The 22,023-nt window shown below is 49.0% G+C and overlaps 1 protein-coding gene across 1 annotated transcript in view; it reads right to left on the bottom strand.

The window, feature by feature from the left end:
- Positions 1-22,023, bottom strand: part of LOC118390642 (serine/threonine-protein kinase 32A-like) — a 124,794-nt gene that overhangs the window by 24,057 nt on the left and 78,714 nt on the right. The window contains exons 7-10 of the mRNA XM_052529491.1: positions 5,071-5,160; positions 4,103-4,206; positions 2,931-3,047; positions 2,234-2,359 (exon numbers count right to left, since the gene is read on the bottom strand). Coding sequence (XP_052385451.1) covers positions 2,234-2,359; positions 2,931-3,047; positions 4,103-4,206; positions 5,071-5,160 — 437 coding nt within the window. The remainder of the gene's footprint in view (positions 1-2,233; positions 2,360-2,930; positions 3,048-4,102; positions 4,207-5,070; positions 5,161-22,023) is intronic.

Genomic DNA, 22,023 nt, shown 5'->3' with positions numbered 1-22,023 from the left:
TAGCCTGGGTTTCACTGTGTATTTCGTGGGTGATTGTTCCTGTCTCTGTGTTAGTGTTCACCAGTGCCAGACATCATTACAGGGAATTCACTCTATAATCAGACACCATTACAGGGAATTCACTCTATAATCAGACACCATTACAGGGAATTCACTCTATAATCAGACACCTTTACAGGGAATTCACTCTATAATCAGACATCATTACAGGGAATTCACTCTATAATCAGACACCATTACAGGGAATTCACTCTATAATCAGACACCATTACAGGGAATTCACTCTATAATCAGACACCATTACAGGGAATTCACTCTATAATCAGACACCATTACAGGGAATTCACTCTATAATCAGACACCATTACAGGGAATTCACTCTATAATCAGACATCATTACAGGGAATTCACTCTATAATCAGACACCTTTACAGGGAATTCACTCTATAATCAGACACCATTACAGGGAATTCACTCTATAATCAGACACCATTACAGGGAATTCACTCTATAATCAGACATCATTACAGGGAATTCACTCTATAATCAGACATCATTACAGAGAATTCACTCTATAATCAGACACCATTACAGGGAATTCACTCTATAATCAGACACCATTACAGGGAATTCACTCTATAATCAGACACCATTACAGGGAATTCACTCTATAATCAGACACCATTACAGGGAATTCACTCTATAATCAGACACCATTACAGGGAATTCACTCTATAATCAGACATCATTACAGGGAATTCACTCTATAATCAGACACCTTTACAGGGAATTCACTCTATAATCAGACACCATTACAGGGAATTCACTCTATAATCAGACACCATTACAGGGAATTCACTCTATAATCAGACATCATTACAGGGAATTCACTCTATAATCAGACATCATTACAGAGAATTCACTCTATAATCAGACATCATTACAGGGAATTCACTCTATAATCAGACATCATTACAGAGAATTCACTCTATAATCAGACATCATTACAGAGAATTCACTCTATAATCAGACACCATTACAGGGAATTCACTCTATAATCAGACATCATTACAGGGAATTCACTCTATAATCAGACACCATTACAGGGAATTCACTCTATAATCAGACACCATTACAGGGAATTCACTCTATAATCAGACACCATTACAGGGAATTCACTCTATAATCAGACACCATTACAGGGAATTCACTCTATAATCAGACACCATTATAGGGAATCAGATCCTTCCATTTCCAGCTACTAACGTGTCCTAACAGATGTATTGTTAAAGAGATTGAACAGGATTTTATGCACTTAAAAACATATTGTAACATATTGTACAAATTGAAGTTACTGTGTGTAGGCCAAAGAATCTCCCAGGACTGAATGGGATGTGTGAGATAACGAGCTGCAGTAGTTCTGGTCTTTGGGTTTGCCTGACAGCTTATATGGATGTATCAGGATTGGGCGAAGGCGGTACTTAAACTGCTTTGCTTCGAGTGCTTCGCACATGTGCCCACAAGGGGGGGCTAAGACTTTCCTTTTGCAAGGGTGGAGACTTGGCAAAATGCTGGAACTCTCAATTTCTAACATGTATAGGCTCAGAAGTTAATTACGCAGCTGACCAACTTACGCAAAATTTTACTTCAGGGTTAACCGAGATCATGCAGGACGTAACATATCATACGAAATGGATGACGTTATACACAATTGTGGACAATTTTTCGGGGACCCGTTTTGGCTCTTGAGCGCTACTTTCAAAACTATTGGCTGAAATGAAACAACACCTTTATAATGCATCTTTAACCGATGACTGACGCTAGTGTTATTATCAGTCTGAACCTGATAGAGACTGACTTCAAAGTAAGTCTTCTTGAATCAATGTTTGAAGCAGAAGATGCTCCGCTCCCTGACACCAAATGTTACCATGCCAACGGAACAGCTTGACCTCCTGCATGGCATCTTATGACGCCACTACCTTGCATGCATAATTTTACCTGCCTGTCAAACACTTGCTCCCTAACACCTGAGGAGGTGCTGAGGCAGTGTGTGTGTGTGTGTGTGTGTGTGTGTGTGTGTGTGTGTGTGTGTGTGTGCGTGTGGGAGACTTGAGCTCTAATAACCAGTAACAGCCTTCTCAGACCAGCAGGGGGCCGTCTGGACGTGCTTGTATGTCTGGGCTGTGGGAGCGTTGTGGGAGCGTTGTGGGAGCGTTGTTGTGGTCTGACTCACGTTGGGGATGAAGCCGGGGGGAAGCTGTTTGTTGAGCACAGAGTCCCAGTTGACGTCAGACAGCAGGTCCAGTTCCTGTAGCTCAGCCAGGCAGAACACTCGCTGGTGCACGTCAATACACAGCAACTAGAGAAGAGTAAGAGGAGGTGCAGGAGGAGGAGAAGAGGAGTAGCAGGAGGCCGAGGAGATTACAGGAGGATGAGGAGCAGGAGAAAGAGGAGAGGACAGGAAGAAGAAACAGGAGGAAGAGGAGAGGACAAGAGTTGGGGAGAGGAACATTTCTGAGCTTTAAAGCAAGCACATCTGACACACACCACATGCACCACAGGAATGTAGATGAGGGGTGTGGTGGTAGGCTATGTGAGCACTGAGCTATGCAACAGTATGACTGCAGTGAAGAATGACCAACATAGAATCTGATCATTTACAGTAGCCTTGTATGTTTACTATTATAACCAAAGGAGATGGCATCTATGACCCACAAATCAATCAGCATAGTATGTAATAACAATATTAGTCATTCAAGGAATATAGGGGTCAAATATAACTCTAGTTCAAGTAAACAAGGTCTTGGTCCAGAGGTCGCCAATTTTCAATAAGATACAGTATAATAACAATGTATGATTCATTCAGGGAATGTAGGGGTTAAATTTAAGGTCACCAGGCACCTATAGTAAGTCTGTAGATCTTTCTGTACCTTTCTGAGCAGAGCCTTGATCTCCAGAGACCAGGCCATGGGGTAGCTGGGGTTGACCTTGTGGAACATCTGGAGGATCTCATTGGCCGGCATGCTGGAACGCATGATGTACGGCCTCTAGAGGACCAAGACGTAGCATTATTATCCCACAGAGGTTGTCGAGGTCACCGGGTCCTCATATATACAGATATACATGCGGAAGTCCATCAAACTGCCTGAAGAGAAAAGTCTAAATGTGGGTTTCCAGGTCTAGTAGTAGACCAGAACAGATCAGCCTTATGCTCTGTTCTCTCTCTCTCTCTCTCTCTCAGGGGAGAGACCATTTTCCTGTGTTTTGGATAGATCATGGGTGGGGCTGTGACGGTGATTGATGTGTGGTGCTTTAGGGACACCAGGTCTCGCTGCCACTGATAGTCAAGCACAACAGGGCCTGAGGAGAGCTGGGGAGACGGGGCTTAAAGTCCAACAGGGCCTGAGGAGAGTTGGGGAGACGGGGCTCAAAGTCCAGCAGGGCCTGAGGAGAGCTGGGGAGACGGGGCTCAAAGTCCAGCAGGGCCTGAGGAGAGCTGGGGAGACGGGGCTCAAAGTCCAACAGGGCCTGAGGAGAGCTGGGGAGACGGGGCTCAAAGTCCAGCAGGGCCTGAGGAGATCTGGGGAGACGGGGCTCAAAGTCCAGCAGGGCCTGAGGAGAGCTGGGGAGACGGGGCTCAAAGTCCAACAGGGCCTGAGGAGAGCTGGGGAGACGGGGCTCAAAGTCCAGCAGGGCCTGAGGAGAGAGGGCTCAGAGGGCTGCTATACAGCCTGATCTTGTCAAGTACCCAGCAAGGGCTTAGTGGTAGTCCCTCCCCTACCTGTCTTTTCCTCTCTTAACTAAATAAATGCACCAGGGTAACCATAGCCTGGTCCCTGATCTGTTGGCAAAACAACACAAATGGACCTAGGACCAGGCTACGGTAATCACACCCCCATCTGAACAGTGAAGCTGGGCTAGACGGGTATTTTATTTCCATGGTTATATTAAGGGGTCACCTCAAGGGCTCAGAGAGAAAGGTGTTGTTACAGTCCCTTCTTATCTTACTTAAAGGGCTATTCTAGGAACAGGAAAATCATGTTTTGTAGGTTTTAGGATGCGTTATTCACAGGCCGGGATGTGCTGAACTGTGTTTCTGTACCTGTCCTCGCAGTAGCTCGTAGGCAGTGACACCCAGAGACCACCAGTCCACAGAGAAGGAGTAGCCAGGATGTGTCCCCTCGTGTGGCTGAAACAGCTCCGGCGCTGGGGAGGGAGGAGGGGAGAGACGGAGGGAGAGAGAGAGAGAGAGAGAGAGAGAGGCCAAACAGCTGTTATTATTACACAACAAGCCTGGAGACTGAATTAGTGGTAGTACTGATAAAACAAACTTTCAAATGGAACCCCTCAAAACTGCTACTAACAGCTACTAACAGCTACTAACAGCTACTAACAGCTACTAACAGCTACTAACTGCTACTAACAGCTACTAACAGCTTACATAAAACTGCTACTAACAGCTACTAACAGCTACTAACAGCTACTAACAGCTTACATAAAACTGCTACTAACAGCTTACATAAAACTGCTACTAACAGCTTACATAAAACTGCCATAGAACTGAGCACTTCGAAGCCCACCCTGTAAATAGGACTCAGGTCCTTCAGACAACTTTTCACTATCTGAAAACTTGGAATATGAAATATTGAATTATAGATCATCTGGACCCAAATGGTCAAGAATCATTTTTAAACATCCTCTCCTCCTCTATCCCTCCAGCCTATATCTCATCTGTTCCCTCCTGCTTTCTCTGCGTCAGTCCCACTTAACTGGTCCATCAGTCACGCCTCTTAATCATGTTGGACGAGACTCACCGGTCGCCGAGGACCCAGGGTCAATGAACTCCACATTCTAATCCGTCTGTAATTCTATTACTTTGCATCGAAACCCCCAGAGCAGAAGGAACAATATTGATCCTGTCTGAGAAGAAGAACATCTAAGGAACATGAGCATCCTCATTGGAAGGGAGGTAGATATAGTTCCTCTGGAACGAGGAAGATGCAGTACTGTAGCATTGAGCTGTGTCATCATTCCATTAGCTCAGTGGTATAAGTTAGTGTAGTTATTTACCCATGTATGGTTTTGTCCCTGCGATAGATGTGGCTCTTAGATCGTCTTTGACGATGGCAGCGATGTTGAAGTCTGTCAGGTGACAATGTCCTGTAGAACAGAAACCAGGGGTGAAAAACAGTTATATACGATATTCTCAGTTACAATTGATTTGAAACAAGGTTTATAGGCAGCCTCCTTAAAGTAGCATACAGGTATAAAGCTACTAAAACTGTCTGTACCTTGGCCTATTTTGCTGGGTGGGAGCCTGAGTGATTCAGGCATTTATTAATAGGGCATTCTGTGTGTTCGAACCCAGAGTTCATTCTGGCTGCATTCATAATGTAGACGCTGATGGCTGTGTGGTAATGATTTGGTTGGGGGTGAAACGGTGTGGCTCCAGCAGGTTGCAGAGGGAATAGCAGCCCCAGTGCCTGCTGCCAAAGTCATCGGCTCACCTTGCTGTCTGTGTGTGTGTGTGTGTGTGTGTGTGTGTGTGTGTGTGTGTGTGTGTGTGTGTGTGTGTGTGTGTGTGTGTGTGTGTGTGTGTGTGTGTGTGTGTGTGTGTGTGTGTGTGTGTGTGTGTGTGTGTGCGTGCGTGCGTGCGTGTGTGTGTGTGTGTGTGTGTGTGTGTGACCTGAAGCTTTTGCCATACACAGTGACTGAACATCTGACTTTATTAGCGTGTGTGTGTGTGTTTTATTCAGCTAAGAAATGTTTTGGTTGATGGGTGATGGGTGATGGGTGATGAGTGTCCCCCCCCCTTACACACAAATGCACAGATGCCCAGCATGATGCTGTGAATGCAAATATGTTTAGACCAGAGCTGGACTGGTCAGGGTGATCCTGAACACAAGACACTGTTCCTTACAGATAATGGAGCGGCAGGTATCGTAATATATAATAATATAATAATATATATATGTGTATGGTTTTGTCCCTGCGATAGATGTGGCTAGAGCTTTGGGATCGAATCCCTGAGCTGACAAGGTAAAAATCTGTCGTTCTGCCCATGAACAAGGCAGTTAACCCACTGTTCCCCAGTAGGCCATCATTGTAAATAAGAATTTGTTCTTAACCGACTCGCCTAGTTAAATAAAGGTTACGTTTAAAATAGAGGAGTCAGAACAAAAGTGTGACAACTCTCTTTTTTGTCTCTCTCTCTCTCTCTCTCTCTCTCTCTCTCTCTCTCTCTCTCTCTCTCACTCTCTCACTCTTTCCATTTCTCTCCCCCCACCTTGTTCTCTCTATTCTCTGTAGTTCTGACAGATTCAGGGCAGCAGCACCAGACAGACCATGGGCAGTGAGTGCTTTGTGTGTTTTGGGCTCCAGTGCTGTTCCTATAACCCATTGCTGCTGTTTGATCCTGGCCTCTGGTGTATACCAACTAAACCCCTTGGTGTATACCAACCCCTCTGGTGTATACCAACTAACCCCTCTGGTGTATACCAACTAACCCCTCTGGTGTATACCAACTAACCCCTCTGGTGTATACCAACTAAGCCCCCTTGGTGTATACCAACCCCTCTGGTGTATACCAACCCCGCTGGTGTATACCAACACCTCTGGTGTATTCCAACCCCTCTGGTGTATACCAACTAACCCCCCTAGTGTATACCAACGAACTCCCTCTGGTGTATACCAACTAACCCCCCTAGTGTATACCAACTAACCCCCTCTGGTGTATACCAACCTCTCTGGTGTATACCAACCCCTCTGGTGTATACCAACCCCTCTGGTGTATACCAACTAACCCCCCTAGTGTATACCAACTAACCCCCCTAGTGTATACCAACTAACCCCCTGTGGTGTATACCAACCCCTGTGGTGTATACCAACCCCTGTGGTGTATACCAACCCCTCTGGTGTATACCAACTAACAACTCTGGTGTATACCAACTAACCCCCCTAGTGTATACCAACTAACCCCCTGTGGTGTATACCAACCCCTCTGGTGTATTCCAACCCCTCTGGTGTATACCAACTAACCCCCTCTGGTGTACACCAACCCCTCTGGTGTACACCAACCCCTATGGTGTATACCAACTAACCCCCTCTGGTGTATACCAACCCCTCTGGTGTATACCAACTAACCCCTCTTGGTGTATACCAACTAACCGCTCTGGTGTATACCAACCCCTCTGGTGTATACCAACTAACCCCTCTTGGTGTATACCAACACCTCTGGTGTATACCAACCCCGCTGGTGTATTCCAACCCCTCTGGTGTATACCAACTAACCCCCTCTGGTGTATACCAGCCCCTCTGGTGTATACCAACTAACCTCCCTAGTGTATACCAACTGACCCCCTCTGGTGTATACCAACCCCTCTGGTGTATACCAACTAATCCCCTCTGGTGTATAGCAGCTCCTCTGGTGTATACCAACTAACCCCCCTAGTGCATACCAACTAACCCCCTCTGGTGTATACCAACCCCTCTGGTGTATACCAACTAACCCCCGTAGTGCATACCAACTAACCCCCTCTGGTGTATACCAACCCCTCTGGGTTCTACTAACCCCTCTGGTGTATACCAACTAACCCCCTCTGGTGTTACCAACCCCTCTGGGTTATACCAACCCCTCTGGTGTATACCAACCCCTCTAGTGTATACCAACCCCTCTTGGTGTATACCAATTACCCCCCTCTGGTGTATACCAACCCCTCTGGTGTATACCAACTCCTCTGTTGTATACCAACTAACCCCCTCTGGTGTATACCAACTAACCCCCTCTGGTGCATACCAACCCCTCTGGTGTATTCCAACCCCTCTGGTGTATACCAACTAACCCCTCTGGTGTATACCAACCCCTCTGGTGTATACCAACTAACCCCCCTTGGTGTATACCAGCCCCTCTGGTGTATACCAACCCCGCTGGTGTATACCAACCCCTCTGGTGTATTCCAACCCCTCTGGTGTATACCAACTAACCCCCTCTGGTGTATACCAGCCCCTCTGGTGTATACCAACTAACCCCCCTAGTATATACCAACTAACCCCCTCTGGTGTATACCAACCCCTCTGGTGTATACCAACCCCTCTGGTGTATACCAACTAACCCCCTTGGTGTATACCAACCCTCTGGTGTATACCAACCCCGCTGGTGTATACCAACACCTCTGGTGTATTCCAACCCTCTGGTGTATACCAACTAACCCCTAGTGTATACCAACGAACTCCCTCTGGTGTATACCAACTAACCCCTAGTGTATACCAACTAACCCCTCTGGTGTATACCAACCTCTCTGGTGTATACCAACCCCTCTGGTGTATACCAACCCCTCTGGTGTATACCAACTAACCCCTAGTGTATACCAACTAACCCCTAGTGTATACCAACTAACCCCTGTGGTGTATACCAACCCCTGTGGTGTATACTGTGGTGTATACCAACCCTCTGGTGTATACCAACTAACAACTCTGGTGTATACCAACTAACCCCTAGTGTATACCAACTAACCCCTGGGTGTATACCAACCCTCTGGTGTATTCCAACCCTCTGGTGTATACCAACTAACCCCTCTGGTGAACACCAACCCCTCTGGTGTACACCAACCCCTATGGTGTATACCAACTAACCCCCTCTGGTGTATACCAACCCCTCTGGTGTATACCAACTAACCCCTCTTGGTGTATACCAACTAACCGCTCTGGTGTATACCAACCCCTCTGGTGTATACCAACTAACCCCTCTTGGTGTATACCAACACCTCTGGTGTATACCAACCCCGCTGGTGTATTCCAACCCCTCTGGTGTATACCAACTAACCCCCTCTGGTGTATACCAGCCCCTCTGGTGTATACCAACTAACCTCCCTAGTGTATACCAACTGACCCCCTCTGGTGTATACCAACCCCTCTGGTGTATACCAACTAATCCCCTCTGGTGTATAGCAGCCCTCTGGTGTATACCAACTAACCCCTAGTGCATATAACTAACCCCCTGGTGTATACCAACCCCTCTGGTGTATACCAACTAACCCCGTAGTGCATACCAACTAACCCCTCTGGTGTATACCAACCCCTCTGGGTTCTACTAACCCCTCTGGTGTATACCAACTAACCCCCTCTGGTGTTACCAACCCTCTGGGTTATACCAACCCTCTGGTGTATACCAACCCCTCTAGTGTATACCAACCCTCTTGGTGTATACCAATTACCCCTCTGGTGTATACCAACCCCTCTGGTGTATACCAACTCCTCTGTTGTATACCAACTAACCCCTCTGGTGTATACCAACTAACCCCCTCTGGTGCATACCAACCCCTCTGGTGTATTCCAACCCCTCTGGTGTATACCAACTAACCCCTCTGGTGTATACCAACCCCTCTGGTGTATACCAACTAACCCCCCTTGGTGTATACCAGCCCCTCTGGTGTATACCAACCCCGCTGGTGTATACCAACCCCTCTGGTGTATTCCAACCCCTCTGGTGTATACCAACTAACCCCCTCTGGTGTATACCAGCCCCTCTGGTGTATACCAACTAACCCCTAGTATATACTGGTGTATACCAACCCCTCTGGTGTATACCAACCCCTCTGGTGTATACCAACTAACCCCCCTAGTGTATACCAACTAACCCCCCTAGTGTATACCAACCCCTCTGGTGTATACCAACCCCTCTGGTGTATACCAACTAACCCCCTAGTGTATACCAACCCCTCTGGTGTATACCAACCCCTCTGGTGTATACCAACCCCTCTGGTGTATACCAATCCCTCTGGTGTATACCAACCCCTCTGGTGTTACCAACCCCTCTGGGTTATACCAACCCCTCTGGTGTATACCAACCCCTCTGTTGTATACTAACTAACCCCCCTAGTGTATACCAACTAACCCCCCTAGTGTATACCAACTAACCCCCTCTGGTGTATACCAACCCCTCTGGTGCATACCAACCCCTCTGGTGTATACTAACTAACCCCCCTAGTGTATACCAACTAACCCCCTCTGGTGTATACCAACCCCTCTGGTGCATACCAACCCCTCTGGTTTATACATTACATTTACATTTACATTTAAGTCATTTAGCAGACGCTCTTATCCAGAGCGACTTACAAATTGGTGCATTCACCTTATGACATCCAGTGGAACAGCCACTTTACAATAGTGCATCTAAATCTTTTGAGGGGGGTGAGAAGGTTTACTTTATCCTATCCTAGGTATTCCTTAAAGAGGTGGGGTTTCAGGTGTCTCCGGAAGGTGGTGATTGACTCCGCTGTCCTGGCGTCTTGAGGGAGTTTGTTCCACCATTGGGGGGCCAGAGCAGCGAACAGTTTTGACTGGGCTGAGCGGGAACTGTACTTCCTCAGTGGTAGGGAGGTGAGCAGGCCAGAGGTGGATGAACGCAGTGCCCTTGTTTGGGTGTAGGGCCTGATCAGAGCCTGGAGGTACTGAGGTGCCGTTCCCCGCTCCGTAGGCAAGCACCATGGTCTTGTAGCGGATGCGAGCTTCAACTGGAAGCCAGTGGAGAGAGCGGAGGAGCGGGGTGACGTGAGAGAACTTGGGAAGGTTGAACACCAGACGGGCTGCGGCGTTCTGGATGAGTTGTAGGGGTTTAATGGCACAGGCAGGGAGCCCAGCCAACAGCGAGTTGCAGTAATCCAGACGGGAGATGACAAGTGCCTGGATTAGGACCTGCGCCGCTTCCTGTGTGAGCAGGGTCGTACTCTGCGGATGTTGTAGAGCATGAACCTACAGGAACGGGCCACCACCTTGATGTTAGTTGAGAACGACAGGGTGTTGTCCAGGATCACGCCAAGGTTCTTAGCGCTCTGGGAGGAGGACACAATGGAGTTGTCAACCGTGATGGCGAGATCATGGAACGGGCAGTCCTTCCCGGGAGGAAAAGCAGCTCCGTCTTGCCGAGGTTCAGCTTGAGGTGGTGATCCGTCATCCACACTGATATGTCTGCCAGACATGCAGAGATGCGATTCGCCACCTGGTCATCAGAAGGGGAAAGGAGAAGATTAATTGTGTGTCGTCTGCATAGCAATGATAGGAGAGACCATGTGAGGTTATGACAGAGCCAAGTGACTTGGTGTATAGCGAGAATAGGAGAGGGCCTAGAACAGAGCCCTGGGGACACCAGTGGTGAGAGCGCGTGGTGAGGAGACAGATTCTCGCCACGCCACCTGGTAGGAGCGACCTGTCAGGTAGGACGCAATCCAAGCGTGGGCCGCGCCGGAGATGCCCAACTCGGAGAGGGTGGAGAGGAGGATCTGATGGTTCACAGTATCGAAAGGCAGCCGATAGGTCTAGAAGGATGAGAGCAGAGGAGAGAGAGTTAGCTTTAGCAGTGCGGAGCGCCTCCGTGATACAGAGAAGAGCAGTCTCAGTTGAATGACTAGTCTTGAAACCTGACTGATTTGGATCAAGAAGGTCATTCTGAGAGAGATAGCGGGAGAGCTGGACAAGGACGGCACGTTCAAGAGTTTTGGAGAGAAAAGAAAGAAGGGATACTGGTCTGTAGTTGTTGACATCGGAGGGATCGAGTGTAGGTTTTTTCAGAAGGGGTGCAACTCTCGCTCTCTTGAAGACGGAAGGGACGTAGCCAGCGGTCAGGGATGAGTTGATGAGCGAGGTGAGGTAAGGGAGAAGGTCTCCGGAAATGGTCTGGAGAAGAGAGGAGGGGATAGGGTCAAGCGGGCAGGTTGTTGGGCGGCCGGCCGTCACAAGACGCGAGATTTCATCTGGAGAGAGAGGGGAGAAAGAGGTCAGAGCACAGGGTAGGGCAGTGTGAGCAGAACCAGCGGTGTCGTTTGACTTAGCAAACGAGGATCGGATGTCGTCGACCTTCTTTTCAAAATGGTTGACGAAGTCATCTGCAGAGAGGGAGGAGGGGGGGGGAGGAGGATTCAGGAGGGAGGAGAAGGTGGCAAAGAGCTTCCTAGGGTTAGAGGCAGATGCTTGGAATTTAGAGTGGTATAAAGTGGCTTTAGCAGCAGAGACAGAGGAGGAAAATGTAGAGAGGAGGGAGTGAAAGGATGCCAGGTCCGCAGGGAGGCGAGTTTTCCTCCATTTCCGCTCGGCTGCCCGAAGCCCTGTTCTTTGAGCTCGCAATGAGTCGTCGAGCCACGGAGCGGGAGGGGAGGACCGAGCCGGCCTGGAGGATAGGGGGCATAGAGAGTCAAAGGATGCAGAAAGGGAGGAGAGGAGGGTTGAGGAGGCAGAATCAGGAGATAGGTTGGAGAAGGTTTGAGCAGAGGGAAGAGATGATAGGATGGAAGAGGAGAGAGTAGCGGGGGAGAGAGAGCGAAGGTTGGGACGGCGCGATACCATCCGAGTAGGGGCAGTGTGGGAGGTGTTGGATGAGAGCGAGAGGGAAAAGGATACAAGGTAGTGGTCGGAGACTTGGAGGGAGTTGCAATGAGGTTAGTGGAAGAACAGCATCTAGTAAAGATGAGGTCGAGCGTATTGCCTGCCTTGTGAGTAGGGGGAAGGTGAGAGGGTGAGGTCAAAAGAGGAGAGGAGTAGAAAGAAGGAGGCAGAGAGGAATGAGTCAAATGTAGACGTGGGGAGGTTAAAGTCGCCCAGAACTGTGAGAGGTGAGCCGTCCTCAGGAAAGGAGCTTATCAAGGCATCAAGCTCATTGATGAACTCTCCGAGGAACCTGGAGGGCGATAAATGATAAGGATGTTAAGCTTGAAAGGGCTGGTAACTGTGACAGCATGGAATTCAAAGGAGGCGATAGACAGATGGGTAAGGGGAGAAAGAGAGAATGACCACTTGGGAGAGATGAGGATCCCGGTGCCACCACCCCGCTGACCAGAAGCTCTCGGGGTGTGCGAGAACACGTGGGTGGACGAAGAGAGAGCAGTAGGAGTAGCAGTGTTATCTGTGGTGATCCATGTTTCCGTTAGTGCCAAGAAGTCGAGGGACTGGAGGGAGGCATAGGCTGAGATGAACTCTGCCTTGTTGGCCGCAGATCGGCAGTTCCAGAGGCTACCGGAGACCTGGAACTCCACGTGGGTCGTGCGCGCTGGGACCACCAGATTAGGGTGGCCGCGGCCACGCGGTGTGGAGCGTTTGTATGGTCTGTGCAGAGAGGAGAGAACAGGGATAGACAGACACATAGTTGACAGGCTACAGAAGAGGCTACGCTAATGCAAGGAGATTGGAATGACAAGTGGACTACACGTCTACACGTATACCAACTAACCCCAATAGTGTATACCAACTAACCTCTCTGGTGTATACCAACTAACCCCCTCTGGTGTACACCAACCCCTCTAGTGTATACCAACCCCTCTGGTGTATACCAACCCCTCTGGTGTATTCCAACCCCTCTGGTGTATACCAACCCCTCTGGTGTATTCCAACCCTTCTGGTGTATACCAACTAACCCCCTCTGGTGAACACCAACCCCTCTGGTGTACACCAACCCCTATGGTGTATACCAATTAACCCCCTCCGGTGTATACCAACCCCTCTGGTGTATACCAACTAACCGCTCTGGTGTATACCAACCCCTCTGGTGTATACCAACTAACCCCTCTTGGTGTATACCAACCCCTCTGGTGTATACCAACCCCGCTGGTGTACACCAACCCCTATGGTGTATACCAATTAACCCCCTCCGGTGTATTCCAACCCCTCTGGTGTATACCAACTAACCGCTCTGGTGTATACCAACCCCTCTGGTGTATACCAACTAACCCCTCTTGGTGTATACCAACCCCTCTGGTGTATACCAACCCCGCTGGTGTATACCAACCCCTCTGGTGTATTCCAACCCCTCTGGTGTATACCAGCCCCTCTGGTGTATACCAACTAACCCCCCTAGTGTATACCAACTGACCCCCTCTGGTGTATACCAACCCCTCTGGTGTATACCAACTAATCCCCTCTGGTGTATAGCAGCCCCTCTGGTGTATACCAACTAACCCCCCTAGTGCATACCAACTAACCCCCTCTGGTGTATACCAACTAAACCCCTCTGGTGTATATCAACCCCTCTGGGTTCTACTAACCCCTCTGGTGTATACCAACTAACCCCCTCTGGTGTTACCAACCCCTCTGGGTTACACCAACCCCTCTGGTGTATACCAACCCCTCTTGGTGTATACCAATTAACCCCCTTTGGTGTATACCAACCCCTCTGGTGTATACCAACCCCTCTGTTGTATACCAACTAACCCCCTCTGGTGTATACCAACTAACCCCCTCTGGTGTACACCAACCCCTCTAGTGTATACCAACCCCTCTGGTGTATACCAACCCCTCTGGTGTATTCCAACCCCTCTGGTGTATACCAACCCCTCTGGTGTATTCCAACCCTTCTGGTGTATACCAACTAACCGCCTCTGGTGAACACCAACCCCTCTGGTGTACACCAACCCCTATGGTGTATACCAATTAACCCCCTCCGGTGTATACCAACCCCTCTGGTGTATTCCAACCCCTCTGGTGTATACCAACTAACCGCTCTGGTGTATACCAACCCCTCTGGTGTATACCAACTAACCCCTCTTGGTGTATACCAACCCCTCTGGTGTATACCAACCCCGCTGGTGTATACCAACCCCTCTGGTGTATACCAGCCCCTCTGGTGTATACCAACTAACCCCCCTAGTGTATACCAACTGACCCCCTCTGGTGTATACCAACCCCTCTGGTGTATACCAACTAATCCCCTCTGGTGTATAGCAGCCCCTCTGGTGTATACCAACTAACCCCCCTAGTGCATACCAACTAACCCCCTCTGGTGTATACCAACTAAACCCCTCTGGTGTATACCAACCCCTCTGGGTTCTACTAACCCCTCTGGTGTATACCAACTAACCCCCTCTGGTGTTACCAACCCCTCTGGGTTATACCAACCCCTCTGGTGTATACCAACCCCTCTTGGTGTATACCAATTAACCCCCTTTGGTGTATACCAACCCCTCTGGTGTATACCAACCCCTCTGTTGTATACCAACTAACCCCCTCTGGTGTATACCAACTAACCCCCTCTGGTGTATACCAACCCCTCTGGTGTATTCCAACCCTTCTGGTGTATACCAACTAACCGCCTCTGGTGAACACCAACCCCTCTGGTGTACACCAACCCCTATGGTGTATACCAATTAACCCCCTCCGGTGTATACCAACCCCTCTGGTGTATTCCAACCCCTCTGGTGTATACCAACTAACCGCTCTGGTGTATACCAACCCCTCTGGTGTATACCAACTAACCCCTCTTGGTGTATACCAACCCCCCTGGTGTATACCAACCCCGCTGGTGTATACCAACCCCTCTGGTGTATACCAGCCCCTCTGGTGTATACCAACCCCTCTAGTGTATACCAACTGACCCCCTCTGGTGTATACCAACCCCTCTGGTGTATACCAACTAATCCCCTCTGGTGTATACCAGCCCCTCTGGTGTATACCAACTAACCCCTAGTGCATACCAACTAACCCCTGGTGTATACCAACTAAACCCCTCTGGTGTATACCAACCCCTCTGGGTTCTACTAACCCCTCTGGTGTATACCAACTAACCCCCTCTGGTGTTACCAACCCCTCTGGGTTATACCAACCCCTCTGGTGTATACCAACCCCTCTTGGTGTATACCAATTAACCCCCTTTGGTGTATACCAACCCCTCTGGTGTATACCAACCCCTCTGTTGTATACCAACTAACCCCCTCTGGTGTATACCAACTAACCCCCTCTGGTGCATACCAGCCCCTCTGGTGTATTCCAACCCCTCTGGTGTATACCAACCCCTCTGGTGTATACCAACCCCTCTGGTGTATACCAACTAACCCCCCTTGGTGTATACCAGCCCCTCTGGTGTATACCAACCCCGCTGGTGTATACTAACCCCTCTGGTGTATTCCAACCCCTCTGGTGTATACCAACTAACCCCCTCTGGTGTATTCCAACCCCTCTGGTGTATACCAACCCCTCTGGTGTATACCAACTACCCCCCTAGTGTATACCAACCCCTCTGGTGTATACCAACCCCTCTGGTGTATACCAACCCCTCTGGTGTATACCAACCCCTCTGGTGTATACCAACCCTCTGGTGTTACCATCCCCTCTGGGTTATACCAACCCCTCTGGTGTATACCAACCCCTCTGGTGTATACCAACTAACCCCCTAGTGTATACCAACTAACCCCTAGTGTATACCAACTAACCCCCTGGTGTATACCAACCCCCCTCTGGTGTATACCAACCCCTCTGGTGTATACCAACCCCTCTGGTGTACACCAACCCCTCTGGTGTATACCAACCCCTCTGGTGTATACCAACCCCTCTGGTGTATACCAACCAACCCCTCTGGTGTTTACCAACTAACCCCTCTGGTGTATACCAACCCCCTCTGGTGTATACCAACCCCTCTGGTGTATACCAACCCCGCTGGTGTATACCAACCCCTCTGGTGTATACCAACCCCTCTGGTACCGACCCCTCTGGTGTATACCAACCCCTCTGGTGTATACCGACCCCTCTGGTGTATACCGACCCCTCTGGTGTATACCAACCCCTCTGGTGTATACCGACCCCTCTGGTGTATACCAACTAACCCCTCTGGTGTATACCGACCCCTCTGGTGTATACCAACTAACCCCTCTGGTGTATACCAACCCCTCTGGTTTATACCAACTAACCCCTCTGGTGTATACCAACTAACCCCTCTTGGTGTATACCAACCCCTCTGGTGTATACCAACCCCTCTGGTGTATACCAACCCCTCTGGTGTATTCCAACCCCTCTGGTGTATACCAACTAACCCCCTCTGGTGTACACCAACCCCTCTGGTGTATACCAACTAACCGCTCTGGTGTATACCAACCCCTCTGGTGTATACCAACTAACCCCTCTTGGTGTATACCAACCCCTCTGGTGTATACCAACCCCGCTGGTGTATACCAACCCCTCTGGTGTATTCCAACCCCTCTGGTGTATACCAACTAACCCCCTGTGGTGTACACCAGCCCCTCTGGTGTATACCAACTAACCCCCCTAGTGTATACCAACTGACCCCCTCTGGTGTATACCAACCCCTCTGTTGTATACCAACTAATCCCCTCTGGTGTATACCAGCCCCTCTGGTGTATACCAACTAACCCCCCTAGTGCATACCAACTAACCCCCCTCTGGTGTATACCAACTAACCCCCCTAGTGCATACCAACTAACCCCCTCTGGTGTATACCAACTAAACCCCTCTGGTGTATACCAACCCCTCTGGGTTCTACTAACCCCTCTGGTGTATACCAACTAACCCCCTCTGGTGTTACCAACCCCTCTGGGTTATACCAACCCCTCTGGTGTATACCAACCCCTCTTGGTGTATACCAATTAACCCCCTTTGGTGTATACCAACCCCTCTGGTGTATACCAACCCCTCTGTTGTATACCAACTAACCCCCTCTGGTGTATACCAACCCCTCTGGTGTATACCAACCCCTCTGGTGTATACCAACTACCCCCCTAGTGTATACCAACCCCTCTGGTGTATACCAACCCCTCTGGTGTATACCAACCCCTCTGGTGTATACCAACCCCTCTGGTGTACACCAACCCCTCTGGTGTTACCATCCCCTCTGGGTTATACCAACCCCTCTGGTGTATACCAACCCCTCTGGTGTATACCAACTAACCCCCCTAGTGTATACCAACTAACCCCCCTAGTGTATACCAACTAACCCCTCTGGTGTATACCAACCCCTCTGGTGTATACCAACCCCTCTGGTGTATACCAACCCCTCTGGTGTACACCAACCCCTCTGGGTTATACCAACCCCTCTGGTGTATACCAACCCCTCTGGTGTATACCAACTAACCCCTCTGGTGTTTACCAACTAACCCCTCTGGTGTATACCGACCCCTCTGGTGTATACCAACCCCGCTGGTGTATACCAACCCCGCTGGTGTATACCAACCCCTCTTGTGTATACCGACCCCTCTGGTGTATACCAACCCCGCTGGTGTATACCGACCCCTCTGGTGTATACCGACCCCTCTGGTGTATACCAACCCCTCTGGTGTATACCGACCCCTCTGGTGTATACCAACTAACCCCTCTGGTGTATACCGACCCCTCTGGTGTATACCAACTAACCCCTCTGGTGTATACCAACCCCTCTGGTGTATACCAACTAACCCCTCTTGGTGTATACCAACCCCTCTGGTGTATACCAACCCCGCTGGTGTATACCAACCCCTCTGGTGTATTCCAACCCCTCTGGTGTATACCAACTAACCCCCTGTGGTGTATACCAGCCCCTCTGGTGTATACCAACTAACCCCCCTAGTGTATACCAACTGACCCCCTCTGGTGTATACCAACCCCTCTGTTGTATACCAACTAATCCCCTCTGGTGTATACCAGCCCCTCTGGTGTATACCAACTAACCCCCCTAGTGCATACCAACTAACCCCTCTCTGGTGTATACCAACCCCTCTGGTGTATACCGACTAACCCCCGTAGTGCATACCAACTAACCCCCTCTGGTGTATACAAACCCCTCTGGGTTCTACTAACCCCTCTGGTGTATACCAACTAACCCCCTCTGGTGTATACCAACCCCTCTGGTGTATACCAACCCCTCTGGGTTATACCAACCCCTCTGGTGTATACCAACCCCTCTGGTGTATACCAACCCCTCTGGTGTATACCAACCCTTCTGGTGTATACCAACTAACCCCCTCTGGTGTATACCAACCCCTCTGGTGTATACCAACTAACCCCCTCTGGTGTATACCAACCCCTCTGGTGTACACCAACCCCTCTGGTGTATACCAACCCCTCTGGTGTATACCAACTAACCCCCTCTGGTGTATACCAACTAACCCCCTCTGGTGTATACCAACTAACCCCCTCTGGTGTATACCAACCCCTCTGGTGTATACCAACCCCTCTGTGGACACCAACCCCTCTGGTGTATACCAACCCCTCTGGTGTATACCAACCCCTCTGGTGTATACCAACCCCTCTGGTGTATACCAACCCCTCTGGTTTATACCAACCCCTCTGGTGTATACCAACCCCTCTGTTGTATACCAACCCCTCTGGTGTATACCAACCCCTCTGGTGTATACCAACCCCTCTGTTGTATACCAACCCCTCTGGTGTATACCAACCCCTCTGGTTTATACCAACCCCTCTGGTGTATACCAACCCCTCTGTTGTATACCAACCCCTCTGGTTTATACCAACCCCTCTGGTGTATACCAACCCCTCTGGTTTATACCAACCCCTCTGGTGTATACCAACCCCTCTGGTGTATACCAACCCCTCTGGTGTATACCAACCCCTCTGGTGTATACCAACCCCTCTGGTTTATACCAACCCCTCTGGTTTATACCAACCCCTCTGGTTTATACCAACCCCTCTGGTGTATACCAACCCCTCTGGTTTATACCAACCCCTCTGGTGTACACCAACCCCTCCGGTGTATTCCAAAACCAGTGTACTAGATTGTAGTGATGCCCAATGTGGATTAATTCATGATAATACTCTCTTCCAGGAGAGGAAAATAGGATTCCATGGGCTCTCTCTCTCTACCTCTGTGTGTGTGTTTGTGTGTGTGTGGGTGTATGTGTTTATCACAAAATGTTGACCAACTTTGACAGTGATGACAGTGAGTTTCACCTGGCTCTCTCATGGTTTCTCTCTGCTGTGGACCCTATACAGCCTTAGGCAATGAGGAGGTGGAAATATATTGTGTGATTCTGCTGTGTCCTTAACTTCACTATAGTGTATGACAGGTGTGTGTGTGTGTGAGTGTGTGTGTGTGTGTGTGTGTGTGTGTGTGTGTGTGTGTGTGTGTGTGTGTGTGTGTGTGTGTGTGTGTGTGTGTGTGTGTGTGTGAGTGTGTGCGTGCGTGTGTGCGTGTGTGTGTGTGTGTGCGTGTGTGTGTGTGCGTGTGTGCGTGTGTGTGTGTGTGCGTGCGTGTGCGTGTGTGTGTGTGTGTGTGTGTGTGTGTGTGTGTGTGTGTGTGTGTGTGTGTGTGTGTGTGTGTGTGTGTGTGTGTGTGTGTGTGTGTGTGTGTGTGCGTGTGTGTGTGTGTGTGTGTGTGTGTGTGTGTGTGTGTGTGTGTGTGTGTGTGTGTGTGTGTGTGTGTGTGTGTGTGTGTGTGTGTGTGTGTGTGTGTGTGTGTGAGTGATTGCATGTGGTTTGTAAGTGTGCTCCCTCACTTGAACGAACACGCTTTGTGTTTGTCTGTTTTTGTCTGAGTGGGAAAGGCCTTCAGGATCACATACGCCTGGGAGCAAAGATCCAGCAGAGTAGCCCAGACAACTATCTCCCTCAGCTCAATGACACAGCCTGAGGTCTTGACATTTAGCATCTCCATCGTCCCTGTGCGTGACTTAATTGTTTTGCTGAAATAAATGCTATTCCCATTGGTTAGGGGCACAGGGTGTAAAGATTGGTACACTCTTCTAGGAATCAGTGATCTTTGAAAACCCTGCATAACTTCCTCCTGGGGATGCCCTTTGACCAGTGATATGTTTCAAAGTTCAGTCTGGATACATTAAACGTCTAGGTAGTCCTGTTGGTTAAGGGCTTGTAAGTATAAGCATTTCACTGTAATGTCTACACCTGTTATATTCGGTGCATGTGACAAATAACATGTGATTTGATTTGATAGTAAAACACAGGCTGAGCTTGGCTGGACTCCTGTGTAAAGGGAAATTGTGTTCCAGGAGAACAGGTCTGTGGAGTGGGTCCTGAAGATACATATCAGACATCTTGTTGGCAGGCTATGATCAAGGGACAGGAGCCGGTAATGTCTGGATAAAGAGCACTGGCAGAGCAGGATAAATAAATAACATTGAGGTGAATAACATCTCAGGTCCTGAGGGTCAAATGACTGAGACAAAGAGAGAGACAGGCTCTATTTCTCTTTATTATCTCTCTCTCTCTCTCTCTCTCTCTCTCTCTCTCTCTCTCTCTCTCTCTCTCTCTCTCTCTCTCTCTCTCTCTCTCTCTCTCTCTCTCTCTCTCTCTCTCTCTCTCTCTCTCTCTCTCTCTCTCAGTTTCTTTCTCCATATATCTCAGCTTCTCTCTACCTCAGTTTCTCTCTCCATATATCTCAGTTTCTCTCTCCATATATCTGTTTCTCTCTCCATATGTCTGTTTCTCTCTCTATCTCAGTTTATCTCTCTCTCTATCTCAGTTTCTCTCTCTCTATCTCACTTTATCTCTCTCTCTATCTCAGCTTATCTCTCTCTCTATCTCAGTTTCTCTCTCTCTATCTCAGTTTATCTCTCTCTCTATATCAGTTTCTCTCTCTCTCTATCTCAGTTTCTCTTTCTCTCTATCTGTTTATCTCTCTCTCTATTTCAGTTCCTCTCTCTCTCTATCTCAGTATCTCTCTCTCTCTCAGTTTCTCTCTCTCTATCTCAGTTTCTCTCTCTCTATCTCAGTTTCTCTCTCTCTCTATCTCAGTTTATCTCTCTCTCTATCTCAGTTTCTCTCTCTCTATCTCAGTTCCTTTCTCTCTCTTGCTCTTTCTTTTTTGTCTCCCCCACTCTCTCTCTCTCTTCCTGTTTATTTACAGGCACAGTTGTGGTGCCAGAAGGAAAGCCATGCCATAACCTTCCGGCCCAACCCCCCGGCCCCTGACCAGCTGCCCAATACCCTCCAAGGGCTTAATAGGAGGTTCAAAGAGATAGAGAGAGAGAGAGAGAGAGAGAGAGAGAGAGAGAGAGAGAGAGAGAGAGAGAGAGAGAGAGTGTTTTTATGTGAGTAAGCGTGTGTGTGTGTGTGTGTGTGTGTGGAGCAGTGGTTCATAACATTCAGTGCATTAATATTCCTCCCCTTCAGAATACTGATGAATGATTACAGTTTACACTTTCTGCCTGGACAGCTTCTGCTTTGTTTCTCTGACAGCACCTGTTAGTGTGTGTGTGTGTGCACTATTTGTGGCTGCATAATGTTAGCGCCACCGCTAAAAGCTAAACTCATCTTTCATTAATTCCGTGGAGGTCATTCCTTACACAGCATTGATGGAAAAACACA

This window comes from Oncorhynchus keta, chromosome 11 (assembly GCF_023373465.1).
Source record: "Oncorhynchus keta strain PuntledgeMale-10-30-2019 chromosome 11, Oket_V2, whole genome shotgun sequence".
NCBI classification, from domain to species: Eukaryota; Metazoa; Chordata; class Actinopteri; order Salmoniformes; family Salmonidae; genus Oncorhynchus; species Oncorhynchus keta.
The sequence above is the reverse complement of the archived record's forward strand: the minus strand, read 5'-3'. Positions and strand labels throughout refer to the sequence as shown.